The sequence below is a fragment of the Anopheles moucheti genome, chromosome 3 (genome assembly GCF_943734755.1).
Source record: "Anopheles moucheti chromosome 3, idAnoMoucSN_F20_07, whole genome shotgun sequence".
Lineage (NCBI taxonomy): Eukaryota > Metazoa > Arthropoda > Insecta > Diptera > Culicidae > Anopheles > Anopheles moucheti.
Window position 1 is genome coordinate 12,840,450 of NC_069141.1, and position 23,390 is coordinate 12,863,839.

The following is a 23,390-nucleotide window of genomic DNA, read 5'->3' on the forward strand; positions in this document are numbered from 1 at the left end:
CGTCCAAAATCCGTTTAAATGAGACCCCTTTTGGGTGGTTTTACGTGAAATCATCAATTTCTTTTTACCTGAAAGAGGGATGCATGAGTAGGATGTATGAGAAATTTGCCTTGCCGTCATGAGAATCCAAAGCTACCAAAGCTACGCTCAAAGCACGCGGTGGACGCCGGGTTTGAGTTGTGCGTTTATAGCGTGGAGTTGAGCGCCTCCGCTGTGGAAAAGTGTACCATTTCTAAGCATTTCGGTGCATTAACAGTGTGCGCGCGTGGTTCGGTACGGCGAATCAAACCGTGTCAGTGAATCGTGAACAGGCAACCGCACACGATGCGACCAGTACTCGATCACGGTCATTATATATTTAAAGCACCAGGCGGAATAATGACGTTGAGTTAATCAATCCCCCAAAAAAAAACAACCAAAACCGCATTGCTCGGAAATGCATGTGCCGGAGAACGAATGAGGAAGCGCTGCTGCTTTTAACATGTGATTTGCTGCTGATCTATGATTCCTGATCTATCCTGATCTATAATCTATGACCAATTTTTTGATAAATTATTGCGTGTGTGGTACTTTTCTTCGATGGCGTTTGTCGCGCTCCTGATCTATGATTCCTGATCTGTCCTGATCTATAATCTATGATCAATTTTTTGATAAATTATTGCATATGCGTAATTTTCTTCGATGGCGTTCGTCGCGCTCCTGATCTATGATTCCTGATCTATCCTGATCTATAATCTATGACCAATGTTTTGATAAAGTATTGCATATGCGGTACTTTTTTCGATGGCGTTCGCCGAGAATAGCAAACACAGCAGCAGCACAGCATTGTTGCGTGATTTACGGGAAAAGTTGTTATGCTTTCGTAATCGATCACAGATCGCGTCAAATCTGTCCATCTGTACAAAAACACGGCTCAATCAGGCAGACTTCGCGCCAAACACAGCTGTTATTGTTTGAAGCCGATGATAAAGCCGGCCAATAATTGATGCTTTCCAAATGCCTGGGATTATGATGGTCGATAGGTCGTGTTATCAATGGGCGCGCATTGCACACACAAAGTACCTACGAGCGACACCGCCAGGAAATGGAAAGGAAGTGAATCCTGTGGAAATTAGGACACAAGCAACTGTGTATTCGTCACCGAAACGTGTGAAATTACGCAAAGTATTCGTGTTCAATGCTACCTTCCTAACGCTGGAAATATGAAACTGTTTCTTATGTGACTCAGGTTGAGCAGAATTGGAATTCCAGGAATGTGTTTTACATTAAAACTACAGCATGTAAATTTGGAGAAAGATTTTTAACGAATTCATGGAAGCATAAAAAGCTCCCTTCCTCAGCGCCCTCTAGTGTTCTCTTAACTCGACAAAGCATTGGTTGGAGCTTTAAGTTGTGCTAAAAGCATAAAAGCATAATTTATTACATCAAGGAACAACTTCGCTGTTGACTTTACAGCAACACAATATTATGTAATACAGGCAGTCAAGTGCATAGTTCACCGATATGTTTAATAAAACTGTTTTTGACAGAGTTTTTAGCTTTGTAACTTGAACAAATGTTGAACATTTTTGTTGATACTTTTGGTCGAAATCGACCAAACCGGCAAATACATTGCTAGAGCAGTGTAAATCACATAATGCCCGATATTGGTGTGTGGTATTGCATCGTTATTACTTTTATCAACCTTAACCACACCGCTACTTTCTCTGCACGGTTTATCCGAGTTGGAATAAAGTTTCGAAAGATTTGTTGGTTTTTTGCAAGATGAGAAAAAAGCTCTCCAACATAGCCACAAACGAACTGGCGCAGAAAATAGCGAGAGAGTGGGAGCGCACGATCAAGCCATGTGTGATACGGAATACTACTGACCTACTAAAAAGAAAGCTTCTCGCGTTCGCGATCATGTTCGCCACCAGCTGTCAGTTTGGTCTGACAGTGTTCCGGTTCCCCGGTCCGCGGCAACTTCGTTTAAACCAACCCACGTGCGCGCGTGTGTGTGCGTGTATGTTTGCTCTGCTTTCTCTCTCGTTCCGAGTTCGTCCAGCATATGGCGAGATCGTGTATGGGTGGTGGCAAATTGGGTATGCACCTTGCCCGGCCCCTGTTGGGCGACTGTTGGGGAGGAGGGTCCCAGCATGATGGGGACTGTATTCGTGAGAGGAGGCCGTGTGACGGATTTCATTACGAACCGACGACGGTTTCCCGGACGGTGTGGGCCTACGCTAGACCAGTCCCATCGAGGCAACCGTTCGAGCTGCAAGGTGAAAGACTGAGCCACCCCAGTGCTCCGTTGCAGTTTCATATCATTCGTTGTGCAGTTGTCTACTAACAGGTGTACTTACTGTAAGATATACCTTTATGGTCTACAAAATCGTTGCATAGACAACATTAATGAGCTCCTTTGTAACGCGTCCTGGAAGCGCATCAGTAGTCCCATCAATGCTCTGTTGTTCAAATTCTCAAGTGATCGATCGGCCTCGAAGTGGACGAAAGAATCGTTCAGAAATTAATACCACTAAAATACAACCAGAGTGCTTGTGTGCGAATTTGCTTTAACGCTAGAAACCGTCGTCGTCGTCGTCGTCGTCCAGAAATCCCGCAATCTCAAAACCTGGTCCATTGTGCCGTAGAAAGCAAAAGAAAGGAAAAGGAGAAAGTTGAGCGAGCAAGTGGCCGTGTGTTGTGGTTGCGCTGTTATATTTGTTTTAAGCGCTTTTTGCTTCACTGATGATTAAATAAGTTCGAATCGATTCGCCCCGTAGTGTTCGGCCACAGTCCGCTACAACGCCCGTGTGTAACAGAAGATCGCCACCACCATCATGGGTGGCAGTGGCTGCGTGTTGTGTTACTGCTACCGGTGGCAACTACGGCTACTGGTCGGATGAGTGAAAAGCGGTGTGTGGCAAATTTCCCCCCCATACCTCCATATACCTGCAGAGTGCAGAGTGTTAATGAATAATTACACTAATTGTGGCCATTTAAGGCGACGTAAAACGGGTGGCCGAGAATCAACAAGTGTCGTACGGTGTGACCGGCCTGTTGGTCTTGTCTCGGAAAAGTGTCTCATGCGTGTGATTCCGGAAAAGGCCAAGAAAACGAGGCTGCCGCAACGTGTTGTTGGAAGCATTCCGGAAGATTATCTGACCAGAAAGGAGTAGAGGGCGGGAGAATAGGAGAGCAGAGTTGGAGAGGTAACAGGCACCACACCAGGGGGGACAATTCTGGCCGGTTTTGTTTGGTTTGCTCACTGACTTGAAACTGGAATCTTGAACGGGACCAGATGCAACAACTTGGGGCTACGTGCGCGATCGTACATACGGAACACGAGACGTTTATCGAGAACACCGGTGAACGGTCACCGAGTACAGAATTGTGTTAGTGTGTGGTGATTGTAAACCCGAGTACAAACGCATTGCACAAGTGAATACACTACAAATTCTAGTGCTGGGTAGTGTTACAGCCCGGAACTTCATTTTACGAGATCATCATTCAACATCAGCACGGCCTCACGATGGTGGTCCATTGCGATCGTGTACCTAGTGTAAGTATCACTAGTATGACATGCAATTCTGAAGATGGCATAGTTTAAACACTTACTTCCTCCAAATCAATGTTCACGAAATTGATTTCCATGACTTTCAAGCGGATTACTGCTAAAAATTTTGATAACCAGCAAGGTTCTCAGGGTGATTCCGACGGATGTTCGTCTGAGGATGTGTTTAGCAACCAAAATAAAAAATACGACCTTTAATTACATTTTGATTCTTCGAACGAAGAACGTACCTACGAACGTATAACATCTTTTCCTTTCTAAACGAAAATATCGCGTAATCTTCAGCAAATCCTCGGAGATTCTCAGAGTCGAGTACGGCTTTACTAACTTTAAGTGTGTGAAGGAAGCGTACTATGCACACGGCGTTCCGATAAGAGATGGATCGAGATGCTGCAATCTTTCGTTGTTCTCTGATCTTCTGATCGTTACTGATCGGCCCTATTCGGTATCTCCTATTCCCTTATCCTATTCCTATTCCCTTATTCGGTATCTCCTATTCCTCTCATCTTCAAAGTGATTCAGATTGACCTAAACATTAGTGCGTGCGTCTTTTGTATATGACGATAAGCGAGGGTTCGTCGCTTGTTTTTAGTTCGCACGTTGAACTCTTTTGAAGCGCAGCATCAATTATCGATCATTTGAAGTGACCCTCAATGACAGTTAAAATTTGTTTGTTAGAAAAAAAAAAACGCTTGTTTGTGATTGCAATTCTGCTTGTAACGATATAACTGTATTATTTCCATTATACCACCTCACATGCGCAGGGGTCGTAAAATACAGAGCCTTTCCAAAAAAAAAAACGACCCTGACAATCAGAGCAAGAGAAAGTGATTTCATGTGGCGTGTGTGTGTGTGCGCGGTTTTCCTTTAGTAGCTGCATCGTTTTACGACTCCTTTCGTCCATTCTGCACCCTTATCGTGTACCGTTTGTTCCGGTATAACCAACCAAAGGGGTTGTCTATTTCTCCACCACAAAAAGAGGAAGCTTAAAAACCGGTTTAACCGTGGTTCAGGTTGTTCCATTGAAACAGTTATGTTGTCCAAAAATGTTGAACCCTAAATGCACACACACACACACACAAGAAGTAAAGAATGTGCTACCAGTGTTCACCGTGTTCTCGTGCTAAGGGGCCATTGGCCGCATAACGGGCAAAAGGGAACTAACGACACAGTGCATCGAAACATGGCTGCCCCTTTCAGGTGGCTTATTTTTATTCAGGTTTTATTGACCTTCCACCACTCTTGTGCACTGTCGGCATTATCTCTTGGAACTCTCCTCCATCCCCTTTCCCCCTTTATCTCGACCGCGATGTGTCGCTTTTTGTGATTTTCCATTTCGTCGCCCGTCAGATTCGATTTCTACTTTTACTCTCGTTTCGATGTTCGATTAGAGGGATGGTGTGGTGTGTGGGCTTTCCGATACGATATGAATAAAAACGACTTTCGCTTTCGCTGCGGTCAACCATCCCGAGGTCGGAAAGCGACCGGTGCGTGCGCGGGTCCTCACTGATCCAATGATCTTGTGGTGATCTTGTGGTGATTTTGATCCACCACACAGAGGTCCGTGAGGATGTGAAAGCGCATCTGCACAAGGTCGCCAGGAAGTCGTGTTTTCCGGTCTTTCCGATTCCCGTGAATGTCGTGAAAGTGCAATGCCGATCCAGAGCACGTGTGCACTCACGTAAAACAGGCACCGCGGTAGACCTCCGGTGGTGGGACACCCGCTCCCGTCTGATACTGTGGTTTTGTGAAAGTTTTTGCGCATATATTGCGCTACACGCTCAACAACATCGGTATCGGCCACCAAAAATCAAGCAACGTCCCCCGATGTTCAATTAATTACAAAGGGCGACGTGATGCGGCGCGCATACGCAAGGTGCTCATTGTTTAATAGCGTATTTGGGTTTTCGTGCTTGTTTCGTGCTGCGAGTCATGCATTTGGTGCATGAAGTACGTGTAGAAAATATCTATCAAATGACGGTAGACGAGTACTTCCTTTCTCCGCATTGGGTTCGTTCGGGGGTGTAGCTTCGGAGTGAGCTCCGGATGGGGGATATGAACTACAAAAAGTCCCACGTGGCTTGCATATCAATGATTGTGAACAGCCAAGGTGCATCGCTTGCCGGTCGTGCATACACCGCACCTGAGAAGCAGCAAAAGCATGACCTTAATCCCAAGCTCTTGGCAACAGATGTGGCTCGTATATAGAGCATTTGTGAACCGCGTTTGCTTTGCTTAGAATGCATAATTTAGAACGGAAATAATGTGGGTCCATGGGGTGGCTGCCATGTATTTACATAATTGTGTGAAAGTGGAGCATTGCTAGAGCACGGAACCGAAGAGTCTAATTAGGTATGGTAATATTTATCACCGTCTCTTCAATGTTTGGTACTGACAGCATTACATAAAGCACGAACACGTACTCAAGAGAATGGTATGTCTTGTCTTAACTTGTTAAATGGCTTTACAGCAGCGAGTTAAAAAAAAAAAACATTACAATTTCTCGAAGCATTAGGTTCCACTTTCAAGCTTCATGAATCTTTAAGGAATTAATAATCTTTGAAATAGAGATTCAGATTCATTCATTCAGTTCCATGATTCATCCAGGTTCATGAGTCCGAATCTTATATATGAGGTCTAATACATGAGCTAAATTTATTTCATCATCTCTTTAAACAGCCCCAAAAATGTCCCGAATATTCGAGAGGGCTGTTTACGTGTTCATATCTTCCCATAATAGTATTTTTTTCGCAAGTATTGACTAACTCCGCAAATATGTTACGCAAAATATTGACAGTATGGAAAGATGGTACTGAATTAACACACACTACATGACCCGCTGAAATCCTTCCCCAAAAATGGCATAACTAGTGATAGCCTTTCTTCCCAGCAAACCGCCATCGGAACTGAGACGGTGACTCAGTTTAACCACCTTTCACTTTTCCCTCTAGCCTCTTCCTTGCGGTCTGCACATAAACACACAAACCGCAGTGGCATTAACACCTTCGTCATTGATACGTGCGACATCCCACTCGCAGGGAAAAAAACAACAAACGATAAAATGGTCAGAAAAGTAAAAGTACCCCCAAAAACAGTATGTGTCTATTTTCCTATCAGACACCATCACCACAAACGCGGTTTCGCGCACCGCAGCTTAACCAAAACACAAAAAAAAGGAGACAAGAAATGCCTTTGGTCACGTGATCGCGACATGGATCGCGGCTTATACAGTAGAGGTGAAAGTGACCAAAAGCTAAGGAAACAAATGGTTCGGATTCGGAAGCAGCGAGCTTGATAACAAGACCGTCATATAAATTATGGAGGCTTAATGCCGTCCGTGCATTGACTAGGACATTAATTAAACTTTACATTAATACAATCCATTCCAAAAAACACCACATGAATTATTTTATTTATTCTCACTTTCTCGTTTCAGTGGCAAACACGTGGTTTGCTTGCGTGGTGCATCTTATCGACCGTACTGTTGCTGCTACTGCTGCTACCGCTAATGTCGATAGCGGAGAGCTATGGGTACGATTCTGCATCATCTTGCGATCCGACGCGTGCATCGCGCCGCGGTCGTTCCCAGCTGTTGAAAACCATTCCGTGCGATCTGAGCGTACAGGCGTACTGCAATCTGCCTGGTTCGGCATATCCCTGGCATGCCGTTCGTCGGTTTGTGCACGAAAACCAAGGACTTATGCGCCGGATGTACGGCGACGTACGGCACATCTCGGTACTGAAGGAGGAGTTCGAAAACAACGAGATCGACATTGATGATATCGATCGCGCTACGGAACGATACACACGTCCTGCCGAGCATGTTGGTGGCGCTGCCGGTTCCGGTAGAGACGGCAAGCGGATGAAGTATTTGCGACCATCAGCGGCACATTACGATGCGGGACCAGGACACTATCCACGTGATAAGTCCAATGAGATCCCACTCAATGAGCCACATTTCCGTCCAACACAGACGAAGACAACGGTGACGACAACCGCGAAGCCTAGCAGTACCACGGCGAGCGCTAAAACGGCAGAACCAGCAGAGGAATCAAACCTTATCTCTTCGACGGAAAAGAGTGTACCTTCAACTACTGCAAGCAGTACCAGCACGAGTACCACCGTTGAATCGCCTCCACCGAAGCAGGCTAACGAAGCGTTAACTGGACAAACGAATCTACCGACCACACAAACTACGCTGGATGTACAGCAATCAAATCCATCTGTAGCTGGTAAAGCTGAACAACTGGCTGCAACTACCATTGGCTCGGCAGCAGTGACCGTAAAGATGGATGGTGTAGGTGCAATAAAAGACGCATCGCCCAATAACAATACGATTCCACCACCGGACACTGAACCAATCGATATGAATGCTCTCTCATCACTTGCCAAGCTAGAAACAAACGAGCCGCTGCAAACGACCTCAGCCAGCAAAGACACACAGGAGACAGTCGACAAAATATCGTCCACATTAAAGCTCGCCTCGTCCAATACACTGCAACAGGTAGAAAACAACGATCGTAAGCATGTCTCTGTTACGGAAAGTGGTTCCAAGGTGGCGGAGGTTGAGTCCACTATCAGTAACTACCCCAACGATCGACAAGATACGGATGCGGTGGTGTCGGATGATATTGCTACGGATGATATGGAACCACCAAGCAGTGGCAAAACTGCCGCAGAACCGGCGATACAACACGAGGCTGGGCCATCAACGAGCAACAGTGCACAGCAGCAGAAAATACGATTCGAAAGCATTAAACCACACCCAGGAACGGTTGGCAGCACGGTGTCGGTGAAAAAAACTAACCCCGAAGGGCAACTGTTCCAGGATGTGGCCCAGAAAGAACCGCCTGTCGTTAATGGTCGCGGAGTGTAAGTAACCCTAAGCGACCTCTCTCTCTCTCTCTCTTTGTCACAATGTCTTACCTTATCCCACTTTGCTCCACAGTAACGCCTGCCCAGTGAAGGAGGAGGTTGTCGCACCATTCTGGGCCAACAATACCCGCGGGGAGGTGCTGGCATTGCTGAATCTGTATCCGTTCGAGCAGTACGTACATTGGGAGAAGTGTACGCACGAATTGAAGCAGATGTACTGCCGGGAGGGTTGTCGCTGTGAGCAGCAGTATCGATTGCATCGGCTGCTGGCGTACGATCCACACAACGAGTGTCGGGGCATCTTTTCCGACTGGTTCCGGTTTCCATCGTGCTGCATCTGCAAGTGTTACGATATGCCGTTCGATTTTCGCGTCACCTCGCGCAGTCCCCGCTCGCTGACCAAGGAATCGATCGAGCTGGTGGAGGATGAACTGCAAAATGCCATCTACGAGCATGCGGCGGACGAATGGTACAGGCCGAAGGAAGGTGATGTTGATTAAAAGTTTAGCACTGTGAGCGAGTGTGTGCACACACGCATCCAAAAAGGCTAGTGATATAAATGTGTGTATTGTTTTTATGTTGTTTGTTTCGCCGTATTTTCATTCCCCACATATTCTATTTACGTTCCCGGGCGGATCAATGTTGTTAAAAGGATGGTTTGGTAAGCTTAAACTCTTATCACTGTGGTCGCTGTACGTTCTAAGAAGAAAAGAAACATTCTATAATAAATGTTACAATATTTAAAGAATTATGGTCGCTTTTCTCTCATGGGTTTAGCAATAATAATAGCAATTAAAAAAAAATATCACCCGGTAGGCCTGGGCAATATGTAACAAAATAAAAAAGTATGTATAATAATATTTTTATTAATCGTTTTAATCATATCATTGATATATATATAAAGAACGTTGTATATCAGAATTTGTATACAATACTAAAATTTAAAAAAGATACTAGGTCATTGATTGATTCTGTTTCGCGGTTTGGATTGAAATACGATCCTCCTCCCACCTTCCGATGGGAAAATAACACAACAGACAAACAATTCATTTCTCTAACATTCGGGGGAGTAAAACTCGATCTCCTGGTGTTATTTGCTCCGTATTGCTTGTTTCCCTTTTGTTGTTGTTTATTATGTTTGTTCGTTACATACTTATTATATTTACCACTTTCTTGCAGTAGCTGCACTCAAAACGAGTAAACTCAATATATATGTCTATATCCTTTTGATTATCAGTGTTTAGGGTGATGATTGAATCAAACTAGCATGAATAACAACAAAACAATCGAAATACTATCATTATTACGAGCACACCAATATCTGTTCATATAGAATTAAACTTGCAAGACAAACTCCAATAGAACTCACTATTTAATCAAGGCGACGGTTTAGCTCTTTTGCATTCTATCAACAATAAAATGATGTCAAAGCGATTAGTTTGGGCTAGTGGGTTATAGTCCTTTGACTTTGCAGGTAAAACTTTATGCTCAAATCAATTGGTGATAAATTACTTTTGGGAAAATAGAAAGGAAGTGAAAGTAATGGACGCAATGTACATGTGATCCTATCTGTGAACAAAACAAAATGGATCTCGAAATCTATTGGGCATTAATTAGATTGAATTCCTTTTTAAAATGCACGCTTTGTAGATGAAGAAACAACCGGTGCACCAGAACAAATAAAGTATTATCTATGGCGAACATGATACAGGGACAACAAATTACTCAAACGAATGAGTACTTTCGATTGCATCTATAAACGTACCAGAGTTGTAATTATACTTGTTTGTGTTTTGATCGAATGGTTGAGGTAGTAACATATCATAATCTGTGTACATTGCGATTTCTTCGCATTTGGCTAAATAACCGGGTCGTTGGTCCTGTGTTGGCTATTCTTGGATATACGTAGAGTTAAATAGTCCTGCTATGCGGACAAACACAGACAGCCTGGAGTAAAACTACACGGGAAATATGAAATTATATTAATAATTGCTTGTGTGTAGAATGCAACCTCGATATAATGCTGAGTATGCTAACTTTTCATGCAAATATTCATAGTTTCAGAGTGGACAAACGTCAAATCATCGTTTTCAACTTATTTTTTCCTATAACACAACGTTTATTCAACAATTTTTTTTCTATAAATGGAAGACGTACCAAATGCAAATGAGCAAACGAAAGAGTAGTTTCATTCAAGTGTATTCCACCTAGTGTTCGAAATGTTTCCTTCTTGCGATTATAATAATTAAATGACTGTACAATCATAACAAGATCATCTTTTGTATATTGAAAATGTAACTGTTTAGCCTTTAAATTGTGCATTCGTTTTTCATTACGGTTTAATCAATTACGGTTCCATAAATGCGTTCACACATTGCGGGAACGTATATCAAATCTAATGCATTTGAAATGTTCTATAGTAATAATAGACAGTTTGTTGGAAGACTTATTTATGCTTTCCTATCTTTAACACTCATTGCGCAATGAAAACGTCAACAGAGAATTACGGACTATATAAATGTAAACAAAATACCGAAGGACAATCATAATAACGACGACGGTGGGTGGTCCAATGTGAAAAATATGTTTCCTGATTTGTTCTACATTCCGGAAGGGAATTCTGCAGATGAACGAGATTATTCATCCATTGTGGTGTAGTAAACTAATGCGCTGCCAGTATAAATGCATTTATTCGTTTGCTCGGATACGCTCAGACGTTTTTGTACGTAGCTGATGTTAATTAACTTTGGAAAAGGTGAGATTCTGCTCAAGATTTTTTTCTATACTGGATTAAACATGCCAAAATGTATTGAGGGCCGTTATCACACCGTGTCGCTTAAGTATCATTAAATGTTATAAGCAAAAACTTTGCCTGAACAAACTGTTATTGCCCATTCGCGTAACAACGTCGTGCTACAAATGTCTAAAACTGTGATGATGAAGGGTTTCTTCTATATAAATAACTCCGGGACCGGGATCTCTTCCCAAGGGTTTTGCGCATACCGGTTACTACTCTTGCTGTACTAATGCCTGTCCAAGACGTTTCATTCATAATGTAAATATATTGCACAGTACTTTACACGAACTTATTTGTTTCCAGTAATAGTAGCAGTAGTTTGATTTTTTCTTCAGGTCGTAAAGTCTAAACAGTGTGTTTAGTGGTGTTTTTTTTTCTCTATACAATACCTTATTGATCGTTGATACACTCGAATCGTTGCGTATCGGATTAGGCCAATCGTTCATCTTCGTCGGGACGAAGGTAGCTCACGGATGGTCACAACGGTGACGGTATCGACACCCAAAGAATTTTCTTCTGCTCGCTATCCACGGCTGCCTTTATCTGTGTACACATGTGTGTAATGTTCACTCCCGAAATAACAACTACCAAAATAACAGATCGTTGTTTAATACATATTCATCAATGAAGGTCATATCGTGCCACGGTAAACTCACCAGATATAAACTGTCGATATTCCGATTCCATCTTGAGCGTATGTTCGTACATTTCCTTAGCCGCTTTGGCCGAGATTTTGTCGGTGGAATAGCGCGAGTCTTTGATTTCCTTGATTTGTTTAGCCGATTTGAAGCGCAACAGCAACACGACCGGATATATTTGTGCGCGCTGTAATCGTTCTACTGCCGCCATGCTTACGTTCAGTATGCAGTGACATTGCTTCGAATAAAACAGAACCATACGTTAGTCATCAGACGTTAAAACGCTCCCCCCACCCTAATAACTTCAGAAATTACTCTACCTTATTGTCGCGGACGGCTTGCATGCTCGTATACTCAAATATGCCATTGCTGCGCAGTTTATAGTCCGCGATTGTATTGTTTTGTATCGCTAGCTCCATTTCGTCCTTGGTACATTTCTTCTGGCTTTCCTGCAAGACGGCAAAGTCTTCTGGGAAATCCACGCATAACTTATCGATGACGAACTCGGACAGTGGCCCCAGTATTATCACGGGTCGGTAAGTGTCTAAGATGAAGAGACGCAATATTGAAGTACAATTATTTCTAAAAACTTCTTGAACAACTAAGATCAGATACTCACATTCCAATCTTTCAACACGCTGGTAGCTGCTCAATCCATCGTCACTCAATGACCCCGAATCAAGATACAAGCTCAGGTGTGTATTGCTGAAGCTGGCCAATTCTTTTGAATCCCTAGACGAGCTTCGCTGTGGTTTGATGCGCTTGAAGAACGATCTTCGAGCTGAAGTTGAACCTCGTCGAGCCGTCGTATCCACATCGCCCGGGTCACCAAGCAGACGTAACTCTTCCTCGACTCTGTAAAATGAACATTTTCAGTATATCAGAGTTAGCCATTTGAAATTTACATTGACTACCAAAGCACATACTTCAGCTTGTTGGGAATGATACCGCATTGCCTCTTGTGGCCGTATTCGTCAAGCTTCCAGGCGCGCCATTTACCCGGTATGCCACCGAACATGGTATTGTCGACGAACAGCACCTCGTCTTTCGTAAACGATAGCTCCGAATCTCCTTGATCGCAGTTACGATCAAATCCGACCCGGATGTACAGTGCATCCCCCGGTTTATCTTTGATTTGATTGAACTCTGTAAAAAAGAAGGCGCCATCGTACCGGTTAATGAGGTTTCACTAGCGTTCACCTTAATGGGCTACTAGCGACTACTTACTTTGAATGTTGTACAATACGAGCACCTTCACATGATCGGCTGGTTTCGCAATCTCAAGTGCCGCATGCTCAGCAGTGGAACGACGCATATCCGTACCGTTAAACTCCAGTATCTGATCGCCCACCAGCAATCCTGCCTGGTCAGCGATCGAGTCCTTCTGGACGCCGTGAACAAAGATACCGTACGCATTACCCCCAACCAACGTAATTCCGAGGTTGGAGGTTTTGCGCGTTTCGATGTAAATTTCTCGCGGCTGTTCCTTGTACAGATTGCCCTGGCCAGGCACACCGGAACTACCGACGGCTACGGTACCATCTTCCTCGTCATCGTGCAGTTGCGTTTGATGTTCAAGACTGTCGCTAAATTCCTGTGCCTTAACGAGTGATGACGTTTTCGCTGTGGTCATCGTACCGGTCATAGAATTGACGGCAGCCGTATTTACCGCCGAAATTAACGAACGTCCCATGGAGCGCGGGGAGTTCTGCGGTGTCGGTGAGCCCGATCGTGCAAGATTGTCTTCGCTTGTGGTCAGGTTGCTGTACACGACCGGATTGTAGAGAACAAGCATGGTAATAGAGTTACCACACTGGCGGAGCACGTGTGCCGCCAATTCGTACGTTGCTTTGCGCAGGTTAATGCCACACACTTCCAACAGCTGATCGCCGATATGCAAACCAACCTTGCTCGCCAGACTATTTTCTCCGACATTCGACACGAACACTCCACCTCCGTTACGTCGGCAGAAAATTTTTATCCCTAGCGACATTTCGCTTTTATCGATCTGCACCAAACGAAGTTCGCCCACGTTTGGTTTGGATTGTCCGTAATCTTGGAGAGAGCTCCTCTTGTTCGAACCGGAACCGCCACCTCCCGAAGGGACGTGACCCGGCTTTAAGACTTGTACTTCGAACGTTGGAATCGGAGACGCTCGTTCCGAGCTGCTACAATCAATAGAACCATTGCTTATCTTGATGCCGCTCCCACGACTCGTTACACTCTGGTTAGAAGGTATGCGAAAGCCTCCCTGATGGTGATGATGGTGGTGATGGTGATGATGGTTGCTATTGCTCGTTAGGTGACTTTTGTTGCGCGGGAACGTTCCCCCTTCATAGCCACCGGTGTACCCGGATATGGGAACGTCCTCCTTGGACGATTGGATCTGACTGTATCGGTAGGAATAGTCCATGGAAGCGCCGTGCGAGTGATGTCCGATTGTGGCCGGTCCCGTTGCCCCACTTCCTCCACTGCTCGATTGAAACGCCATCATGGGATCGTTAGCACCACCACCTCCTCCGCTGCTACCACCGCCACTATTCCCTCCCGGCTGATGATGGTTGCGCATAAAGGGATGTGGATACGAACCGGGAAATATGGTTGCACCGTAACCGGCTGTTGCCGCTGGATGTAAGGTGTGGCCACTGCGACTTGAAGACGAGCCACCTCCAGTACCACTAGTTCCCATTAACTGCTTGCGCATGTGAGACAGTGGCAGTGTATTAGTGTTACCGGGACCACCACCACCGCCGCCGCCGCCAACGATTCCTTGCATACCTCCGCTACTTGTTGGACCCATGTTCGCTGACATTCCGCCCATCGTCGGTCCACCACCGTGCATCCCCCCGAGGGAAAGAGTTTCCGTGTCGATACTTTCATTATCGCTCGAGTATTTCGACAACGATTTCGTAATCTTTGAGGTCATGAAAAATTCGGTCGTTTTCGACGTAGGTATGCCGAGCGTTCCGACCGCACCCGGATAATAAACTGGCGGACTTTTCGACAGCGAATGCGATGCACTGGCAGAATCAATCGAATGGTTACTCTTTTGCGAAGAGGAGGAAGTTGGGATTGGAATGAAATCGAGCGAGTTTTGTTGCTGGTGTGGCGGTAACATTAACTGCTGCTGTTGCTGCAACGGTTGTTTGCTCATCGCCGAAAGGTTCAAGCTGAAGCGATGTTTGTTTAGATTTAATCCACCACCATCGTGGTGCCGATCGTCGTACGTTGAAGATCGCGGAAATGGTGCACCACCGGTGTGAGATTTACCCATCGTACCAGTTGCGGCCGGATTTCCTACGTTTCCACCGACAATTCCCGCTGCTGACGCATCTCCATACTTCAGCGCAAGTAGCCGTTGTATATCCATGGGCATTACTGGATTTGAATTGCGTTTGCTCGAGCTTGGAAGCGTTCCCTGTCCGCTGCTGGAACCACCACCAGATGGAGTCATCCCACCACCGGAACCTACAACTCCTCCACCACCACCGCCAACGCCACTCGATCCTCCATTACCCGGCAATCCCTGTGGAGACATTGACCCTCCAGTGATCTTATCCGGCTGAAAGCTGGTAGGTATCGTGTTGGCTTCATTCATGACGGCTGCGAAGTAGTTGTTATTGTCCAGATCACCTCCTCGCGGAATAGTCAGCTGGGGTCTTATCTTTTTCTTTTGCACTATCGTGCCCGGGTGTGTCTCGTTGATGTGGATCGTCATGTTCACCCTTGGCCACGTACCGCGCGGAACGTCCGATTGATTATGTGGATCGTTTTTGTTACGGCGCTTGGAACGTTTCCCATCCCTCGACTGTTCATCACTATCCAGCACAGAATCCAGGGCCGCGATCGCGTCGTGCTCTTGGCTGCCACCGGCACCACCAGCCTCCTTGCTGTGGTTACTGATTGCCATTTTGTCTTTAATTTTCTGTATAAACTCCGTCAATTTTGAGGCCGATTTTGTGGACGATGGCGTACTGGCGGCAACGGAGTTCGGTGTGCTCGACGAAGGTTGGTACGACGAGGAAGGCATCGCCGACGGTAGGAAGTGATTGTTATTGTCAAACTCTAGGCTCAACCGATGGTTCATCATCGTCATCGCGTTTGCACTTGTGTTCACACTACTCGTATTGGTGGTGTGCTGACTGCCGAACGTGGACAGTGAATTGTCCGTCTGTGTGCAGCTCGTAGTGTTGCGGATGTGTTTTAACCGTGGCTGGTAGAAGCTAGCGTAGCTTGGATGACTTTCCAGCATTTCCTTGATAACGATCAGATTTAAGCTGCTGTTACGCATATCGTTGATGTATGCGTGCACATCATTAATGTTCTTGATGCTCTCCATCGGTTTGTTGTTGATCGACAATATTCGATCTCCTACCGCCAATCGACTATCCTTGGCGGCGATTGAATTCGGCTCCAGCTTCGCTATGTATAGCCCCAGCTCGAGACACAGCCCATGGTTCCGATTTGTGCTGGTAAACGGTATCTGCACTGGCAGCAACCGCTTCGTTGGTCGTTTCACAGTAATGATGCACTGTGGCACACTGTTCCGGATCGTGCGGTAGATCATGCGCCGCGAGAAAGTGCTGCAATCGTGGTTGTTTATTTGGCATATGATATCGTTCGGTTTCAGTTTGCCGGCAAAGATCGAGTCGTGCTCCACGGCAGCCACGTACGGACCGCAGAGATTCTTCGTGTTGCTATGATCGCTACCATAGCTGTGATCGAGATCACCACTGATCGTGAGACCCCAGTCGGACGAATTGCTCAACAATGGCGAGGTATCGATTTCGACCATCTCCACGTCGTACTGCTGCAGTGATTCCAAGTTGTAAATCGAGCTAAAGCTGCTGTAGTGCGAATTGCGATGACTATTACTATTATTCATCGACACCAACGACGCGTTTGGCGTTGTTGGCGTGCCTGTGCTAGCTCCGTTCGCTTGCGACTGATTGCCGCCTGGCAGGTTGGAGGACGGAGTTTGGCCGCTTGAACCGGCATTATTGTTAATACTGTCGCGTGTCATCTGCTCCAGCTGATCGGTGAGCAGCTCGATCTTTTTGTGTGCATCGTCCTTGTCACGTATCGCTGCCAGCAGCTTCGACGTGGCTGTGTCCCGCTCTTTACGGATTTCATCGCACAGATTGCGCACACTGTCACGCTCTTGTACAATCTTTTCCCGTTCCGATATTGCCCAATCCCGCCGTTGCTTGGCAACCTCCGTGTCGTGGATCGCTTTCGCTATCTCGGCCTTTGCTTTATCAAGCGCTTTTTTGAGGCGTTCGATCTCCTGGTTGGCGGTTTCCAAATTCTCTGAAACAATACTGAACTTATCTTTGCTATCGGACAATTCCTTGTTCCAACTACTTTCGTTCGAAAGCTGCTGATACTCTTGGCGTGTTTTTAGTAGCTCAATTTTCTCTTTCAACGCAACCGTTTCCTTCAGTTTGCCCTGCACCTCTCGCTCCAGGGCTTCGTTTTTATCGTAAAGCTTTTGGTTTTCCTTCAGCACACTGCCCCGCTCCGATAGAACGGTTTCGAGTTCCAGTTCCGTCGCCTTCAATAGTTCCTTGTACTTGTTGCGCTCTTTCTTCAATTCCTCGCACAACTTTATGCAGTGTGCTGGATCTTTCGTAATTTCCTCATACCGATGGCGCAACGTATCGTACTTCTGCTTCAACCCGCTGTACTCGTGATAACTGTTGAAAAAGTCACCCTTTCCTTCGAGCTCTTTCTTCAGCAGCTGAAAATCGTGCTCCAAACGTTGCTTTTCGTTCGAAACCGTCTTCAGCTGGGATACCACATCCCGATACTTGGTCTTGAGATACTCGAACTGCATCAAATGTTCGTACTCCGGGGCGCTACCGTTCGAGCTTGAAAAGCCTGAAAACACATTATGTCCTACAGATATGGGGGAAGGTTTTTAGGAACAGATGCATGCATGTTTTTCACCGGTCGCAACTTACCACCATCATCACTATTGTTTTCACTTGATGCCATTTTTGGGGCGCGATTCGTTTGAATTCTGTAGGAAATGTGAGGCTGTTTTCAGTGCATTATCGTTTCCTTACGTCTTCAATACTGTCGCTTGCGAATGAGAATATTCCTGGGCGTCCTAAAAAGAGATAAAATATTGAAATGGGTTAATATAAATTATTATAATCTTGGCTGGGTATGATATCAAAATGTGGAAGATCGAAGCTGACTTTGTAGTCCTGAGGGTAGTAGCTGATAGTTCGTTGCTAATGGGTAGCAGCGAAAGAAAGCATTTCCGTAGAAAAACATCGGACACGATCCATTGTTGAGATGATGATAAATAGTTGTGGATAATGCGAACGAATGCCCCGAAATTGTTTTATGGCATAATCCGATCCATCGAAGATGTCTCCGATGAAGATGCCCTGTGTCGTTTCGAATGGTGAAAGTGTTTCCATAGGAATAGAGTAAAAGATCAGTAACCATTGTTTCTCATTACAAGTTTTGTGGTATAATCAGAAATATTTGCCACATCTCCACTATAATGCCATTGAAAGTGGCACAACTTCCTTCACGAAGCGCTTCTAATGTTGTTTTCTTTACAGTGAAGCAATCATCAACAGAATTGGCAAAAGTGATTGCATGTTTTATATTACGTTATGTGAAATTTGGGCCAGGCGGGTGGAGTGGTGTGCTTTGCTGCCTAACAAGCAGGCCAAGAGTTTGGAATTGTGTTGAGCGTGATCCCAATCTCCTACTCATTTAAGACATGCATTCCGACTTAGATTTACGCAACTGAGATCACATTTTACACTAAATGCTGAATGTTACTATTTGCATCAGCAACCAGATGAATGTAGGTGAAATGGTCGAGAAAGTGTAGGCCGGATGATGATTTTTATCTGGAGCTCCACTTGGTGCACCACTGACGGATGAAATGTCATTCTGGTCGAGCGAACGAGAGAGCTCACCGTAGGATGCGCCCTGCTTGACCGTCGTACTCCACCAAAAATAAGGGAAAACACAAATATGTTTTTGTCATGAAGAAGTGCTGCACCGGTTCCCTCGGGGCATGACCATCACGCGTCTCGCGAGCTAGGAAGGAAACTATATGCTGCCCGGAAAAGCGCACATACTTACGCCTAGGGGATCGTAAATAATCCGTATATCGTTTGCAGCATTGCAGTACACAGTTGCTTTACACCCTAATCCCGACACACGGTTGAATTGTCCTACAATTTGCTTAGCTGGCAGTCAATTCGCGGTACAGGTAGGTGAGCTATTGGTAGGTTTTGGTCGCTTACGAGGTGAGAACATTTTACACACAAAAAAGGGAACACAATAGAACGACACGACACGCACAACAAAACAACGATCGCGAAGAGCAGCGAAAAAAGCTCAGATTTGGTGGTCTGTAGCGTTTTCGCTGGGTAGAACGACTGCACACTGAAACTTGCAGTGCCCGATGACGTTCACCAGAATGACAGTTGATGCTTCAGAATTGGTTAAATTGTATATTATTTGATTTTTTTTATATTACAGTTGCATCAATAATGTATTTAGCTGGGTAATATAAAAATTGCAAACTGTTAAAATATGCGTGTTTGAATTATGACAAAAATTCGTGCAACCATCGATCATAGTGAATGTTAAACAATCTCAATTATTTATGTTTCTGTACTTGTTTCTCAAACGGTCTTCTGGATGACAGAATTCAATTAATGATACGAATCGTTTTTATATTGCAAATTGACCTATTTCTGGAAGTAAAGGAAACGATTCGGTTGGTTTTGAATTTAGTTTTATTTGTTTTTTCGTGTGAACCGTTCTATTTCGTACATTTGCTCATTTCGTTTAAATATAAAAATTATTTTCCCACAGTTCCGCGTCGCTGCTACTTCTTGCTCATGGATCCTCTGCAGCCCTTTCCTGCTAAGGACACCGAAATTCGTTCTAGTTCTCGTTTCGGGTTTTGTTCCGCGCTCTTCATAGGGGACACTATACGAACGGATTTACATAATGACAAGAGCGGAAGAGAAAGAGTTCGGTTTGGCGTGATTGACACGTATTACAATCGACTGGTTCATGGGTGGAAAACAATATAAAACGCAAAAAAATGGATCCTCTAACTTATTGTGCCTAACGTGCAGCAAAAATAAGACAGGGAACAATGGACCATCCTGGAGGGAAAATGATGATAGAATGATGTTGTAAGCTTACAAGAAACACTAACGGAACAATTAACCCTGTCTAGTGTTCTAAGATGTTGCCGGATCCGGGCATCAATTGAACGGATAGGATTGGAAAGATGAACAGTCTAAAAGTGCCGCACATCCGCTTTACTGTTTGCTAGTTGTAAACGCTAAAGAATTTAACCTGTACGAACTTTGTCTGCACCGAATGCTCATTAGCGAACCTCTTTCATTTAAGCTATTAGTAACCTACGTTAATTGCAATAAAGAGGGCGTTAAGTTGTTGGTAAAAGATTTTCCTACGTGCACTTCGCTGCAACCTAACAACTCTTGTGTTTCCAGTTTACATTCCTGTTTTTACTCTCTCGCTTTATCGAAGCAAATGCAGAATTGTTGCGTTGGCTCTGTTCTAGTTCCGCCGTCTTATACCATGTAACCAACCAATGGTTCTTCAATCATTCATTTTCGTTATTCACTGCCGTGTAATCGTTACGACGTCAGCGTTTGGATCTTCTTACTTAGCCCCGAAGTTGTTGTGTTGGATTGTGCAAACGTTCTGATTTTATCTTTCTATCCTAAGTAAGGGCGATTTCACATTATATCGCCACTGGTAAATTAATAGGCAAAACAATACAGAAGTATGACAAAAATGCCTCGATGAACACGACGACGATAATGGTGGTGGTGTGCTGGTGATGATGATGATAATGTTGGTGGCTGCGCGGATACTGATGGAGTTCTCGTCGAGCAATATTGGGAAGAGGGAAGGATGGTCGTGGGCGGGCGGATGACCAATTTCGCTGCTCAGTTTTCGCTCTTGCCAGTTCGTCGTAGCAGCGCTGCCGCTAGATCCTTCTTCATCGTCGCCTGCTGATTTGTGTCGGCCAGCGACTGCATACTTCGCAACCCATTAACGATGTCCTTCGTTTTGCCGAAGTAGATCTCGTTTAGCGTATTACGAATTTTGTTCTCCATGTCCTCGACAATACGACCGATGTTGGCAATATGGGGGCTGGTTTCGCTCACCGGTGCATCTTGTTCGATCTGCAAAACGGATACATACAGGGGGTCATTAATAAAACATTCCACGCCGAGTCATCTACGTGGTGTCGCATCAGTGTTGTACAACCATTACGGCACTGCCGAACGCGCTGCACCGCAAAGTGAAAGTAAACACGGTGGCTTATGAATAAACAACGCTACGAACGCGTGCAGTGACAATGTAGCATTATCATCGACGGCACGCATTCTGCTGCAGCAAAGCGAAAATGCCAAACTCGCTCAATTTCATCCTTCACTTCCCTGTGCTCACTTACTGTTTCCCTTTCTCTCCGCGCTATTGTACAAAACGGTGGGTCACACAAATGACCGACGATGGGATTCCGCTGCGGCGTTGTGCGGCGCCTATCACACTTAAGGTTCGTTCACTCGTGAACACAGTTTAAAATTAACTTCTACGCTTCAGCAAAGACATGACACCTAACTAGGACGCCGTACAACACCATGCCGTGATGGTGTGTATTGGGTTTCTGAGCATCTTACCTGTCTGGTGAGGCTTCCACCGAGGTTAATCGTACCGGAGCCCTGTCTGTTAGTCTGCAGCCACAGCATCGCGGTCGACGTGAGCTTGTAGTGTGCCGTTCGACCGGAACTCTTTTCCTGCACCTCCACGACATGTATCGAATCCCAGCAGCCCTTCGTCTTCTGGTTACCTTCACCAGCTTTTTTGATCAGAATTACACCAGCAAAACCATGATCAAGATCCCACAGATAGGCCGACGATACGCCTCCCTCGTAGTACATCTCGCGGTACTGATCGAAAGCAAGGTTTGCTTCGATTTCCAGCTTGCGTAGCCGTTCCGATGGCATCGAACCATCCTCCAGCGGTGGGTCGTACGTGTTAGACCAGGGCGAACGGTAGGAGTCGCCGTCGCGATTGTAATCACACAACAGGTAGTCCTTGCCCGTTTCCTTATCCTTCGCTATCTTCAACGGTTGATCCACCGAGGTCAGCAGATCCTCGCATAGGGCCGGTGCCAAATCGATTAGATCGATAAGGTTCTTCTCAATCTGTTGTGGGGGAAGTCGTCGCATCAGATCGAGCGCGCAATCCATTTGTTGATCCGTCTGTAAAGATCATGCAAAAACCGGGATCCAATTAGAAAGGGGGAAAACATTGAGAGCAAAGATAAGTGAGGGATACACAGATATTGATAACAGTGCGACCATTTTTCTGTTGATTTTCGTGAAAGCGCCCCGCCCTACCGTTTTGCTACGGTCTGCCAATACTTACCATACTGTATGCGTCACTTCCGTATCACAGACTCTTTACGAACGAAGGAAGGATGATTAGCTAAATACACGTAAACACGCTCGCTCCAACAATCACACTCCGAGGCACAGGCAAACAGAAAACTTGAGGACAGGTACGGTTCTTGTAGGTCACAGACAAATGTGTGTTCTGTGCGTTCTATCTGAAGATTCACCCTGCAGTCACGATATTTCCTGCACAGTTGGAAGATGAATCAATCGCTCAAGTCGAAGATCTGTGGTTCACTTTTATTTTCACACCGTTGAGCTCTGGACGTGACGTGCGTGTAATCTGTTTTCCGCAATACTCTCTGGGGCCCAGTTCCGATAAAGCACCCGAACCAGAGAAAGTAAAGCACGATAAAAGGAAAAAAATGAAAATAAGGAAATATTTTGACGTGACTAATGATTGCGAAGGCAACAACGACAGCGACGACCACCGACCGATTCCTAGCCTACAGGGGCGGTGTTCTTGTGTGCCGTAGGGGATGGTAATCGTTGCTAGGCGAATACAGAACACTCCAGCAAAGTGTAAATTTCAGAAATATGCACTAAAATCGATGCACTTCTCTAATTTCCACTAACCAAATTGTTTTTTGCTCGAATAAGCAGCTCTTTTCCGTGACAGCGAAATGACAGTTGTGATGACAGCAGGCACTAACGTCAAAGTCGCAAAACAAAAGTACAGTGGGATAACGTTTCGCAAAATATGGCCAATTATTATTGTGCATACATTGTTTGAACATTTTCGGCAGTTTTGTCTGCACACACGTTGAGTACACAAGTGATAAGTGATTGCAATAGTTCACTAAATAGAATTATAAGTGTGAGTTTTAGTATTATCAAGTGTATCGTTAATAGTTTGCGCATGACCATGCCGTACACCACGAGACCAGTTGAACGCGAAGTAAACTTATTCCTAGTGGATGCATGTACTAATTTCAGTGATAAATGTTTCGGGTGAGTAATATAGCTTGATAAACAATACAGCTTGAGAATATTTGTGTTAATCGAATGAAATATTATAACTCTGTCGAGAATATACCAGTAAT

At 45.1% G+C, this 23,390-nt stretch overlaps 3 protein-coding genes across 3 annotated transcripts; 1 reads left to right on the top strand and 2 right to left on the bottom strand.

Annotated features, from left to right (window-relative positions):
• Nucleotides 1–3,511: 3,511 nt before the first annotated feature.
• On the top strand, nt 3,512–9,136 carry LOC128303615 (protein spaetzle 4). Its single transcript, XM_053040620.1, has 3 exons — nt 3,512–3,541; nt 6,990–8,425; nt 8,502–9,136. The coding sequence occupies exons 1-3, from the start codon at nt 3,512–3,514 to the stop codon at nt 8,926–8,928; spliced, it is 1,893 nt and encodes a 630-aa protein (XP_052896580.1). The 3' UTR covers nt 8,929–9,136.
• A 147-nt stretch (nt 9,137–9,283) lies between these two features.
• Nucleotides 9,284–19,080, bottom strand: LOC128303610 (disks large homolog 5). Its single transcript, XM_053040609.1, has 8 exons — nt 18,977–19,080; nt 17,827–17,975; nt 13,091–17,761; nt 12,790–13,009; nt 12,483–12,718; nt 12,184–12,407; nt 11,882–12,101; nt 9,284–11,809 (listed from the first exon to the last, which is right to left on the bottom strand). Exons 2-8 carry the CDS (start codon nt 17,858–17,860, stop codon nt 11,703–11,705), a joined length of 5,712 nt encoding a protein of 1,903 aa, XP_052896569.1. The 5' UTR covers nt 17,861–17,975; nt 18,977–19,080; the 3' UTR covers nt 9,284–11,702.
• A 546-nt stretch (nt 19,081–19,626) lies between these two features.
• LOC128303620 (F-actin-capping protein subunit beta) lies at nt 19,627–22,962 on the bottom strand. Its single transcript, XM_053040628.1, has 4 exons — nt 22,924–22,962; nt 22,322–22,649; nt 21,571–22,155; nt 19,627–21,072 (listed from the first exon to the last, which is right to left on the bottom strand). The coding sequence occupies exons 2-4, from the start codon at nt 22,322–22,324 to the stop codon at nt 20,833–20,835; spliced, it is 828 nt and encodes a 275-aa protein (XP_052896588.1). The 5' UTR covers nt 22,325–22,649; nt 22,924–22,962; the 3' UTR covers nt 19,627–20,832.
• Nucleotides 22,963–23,390: the final 428 nt, after the last annotated feature.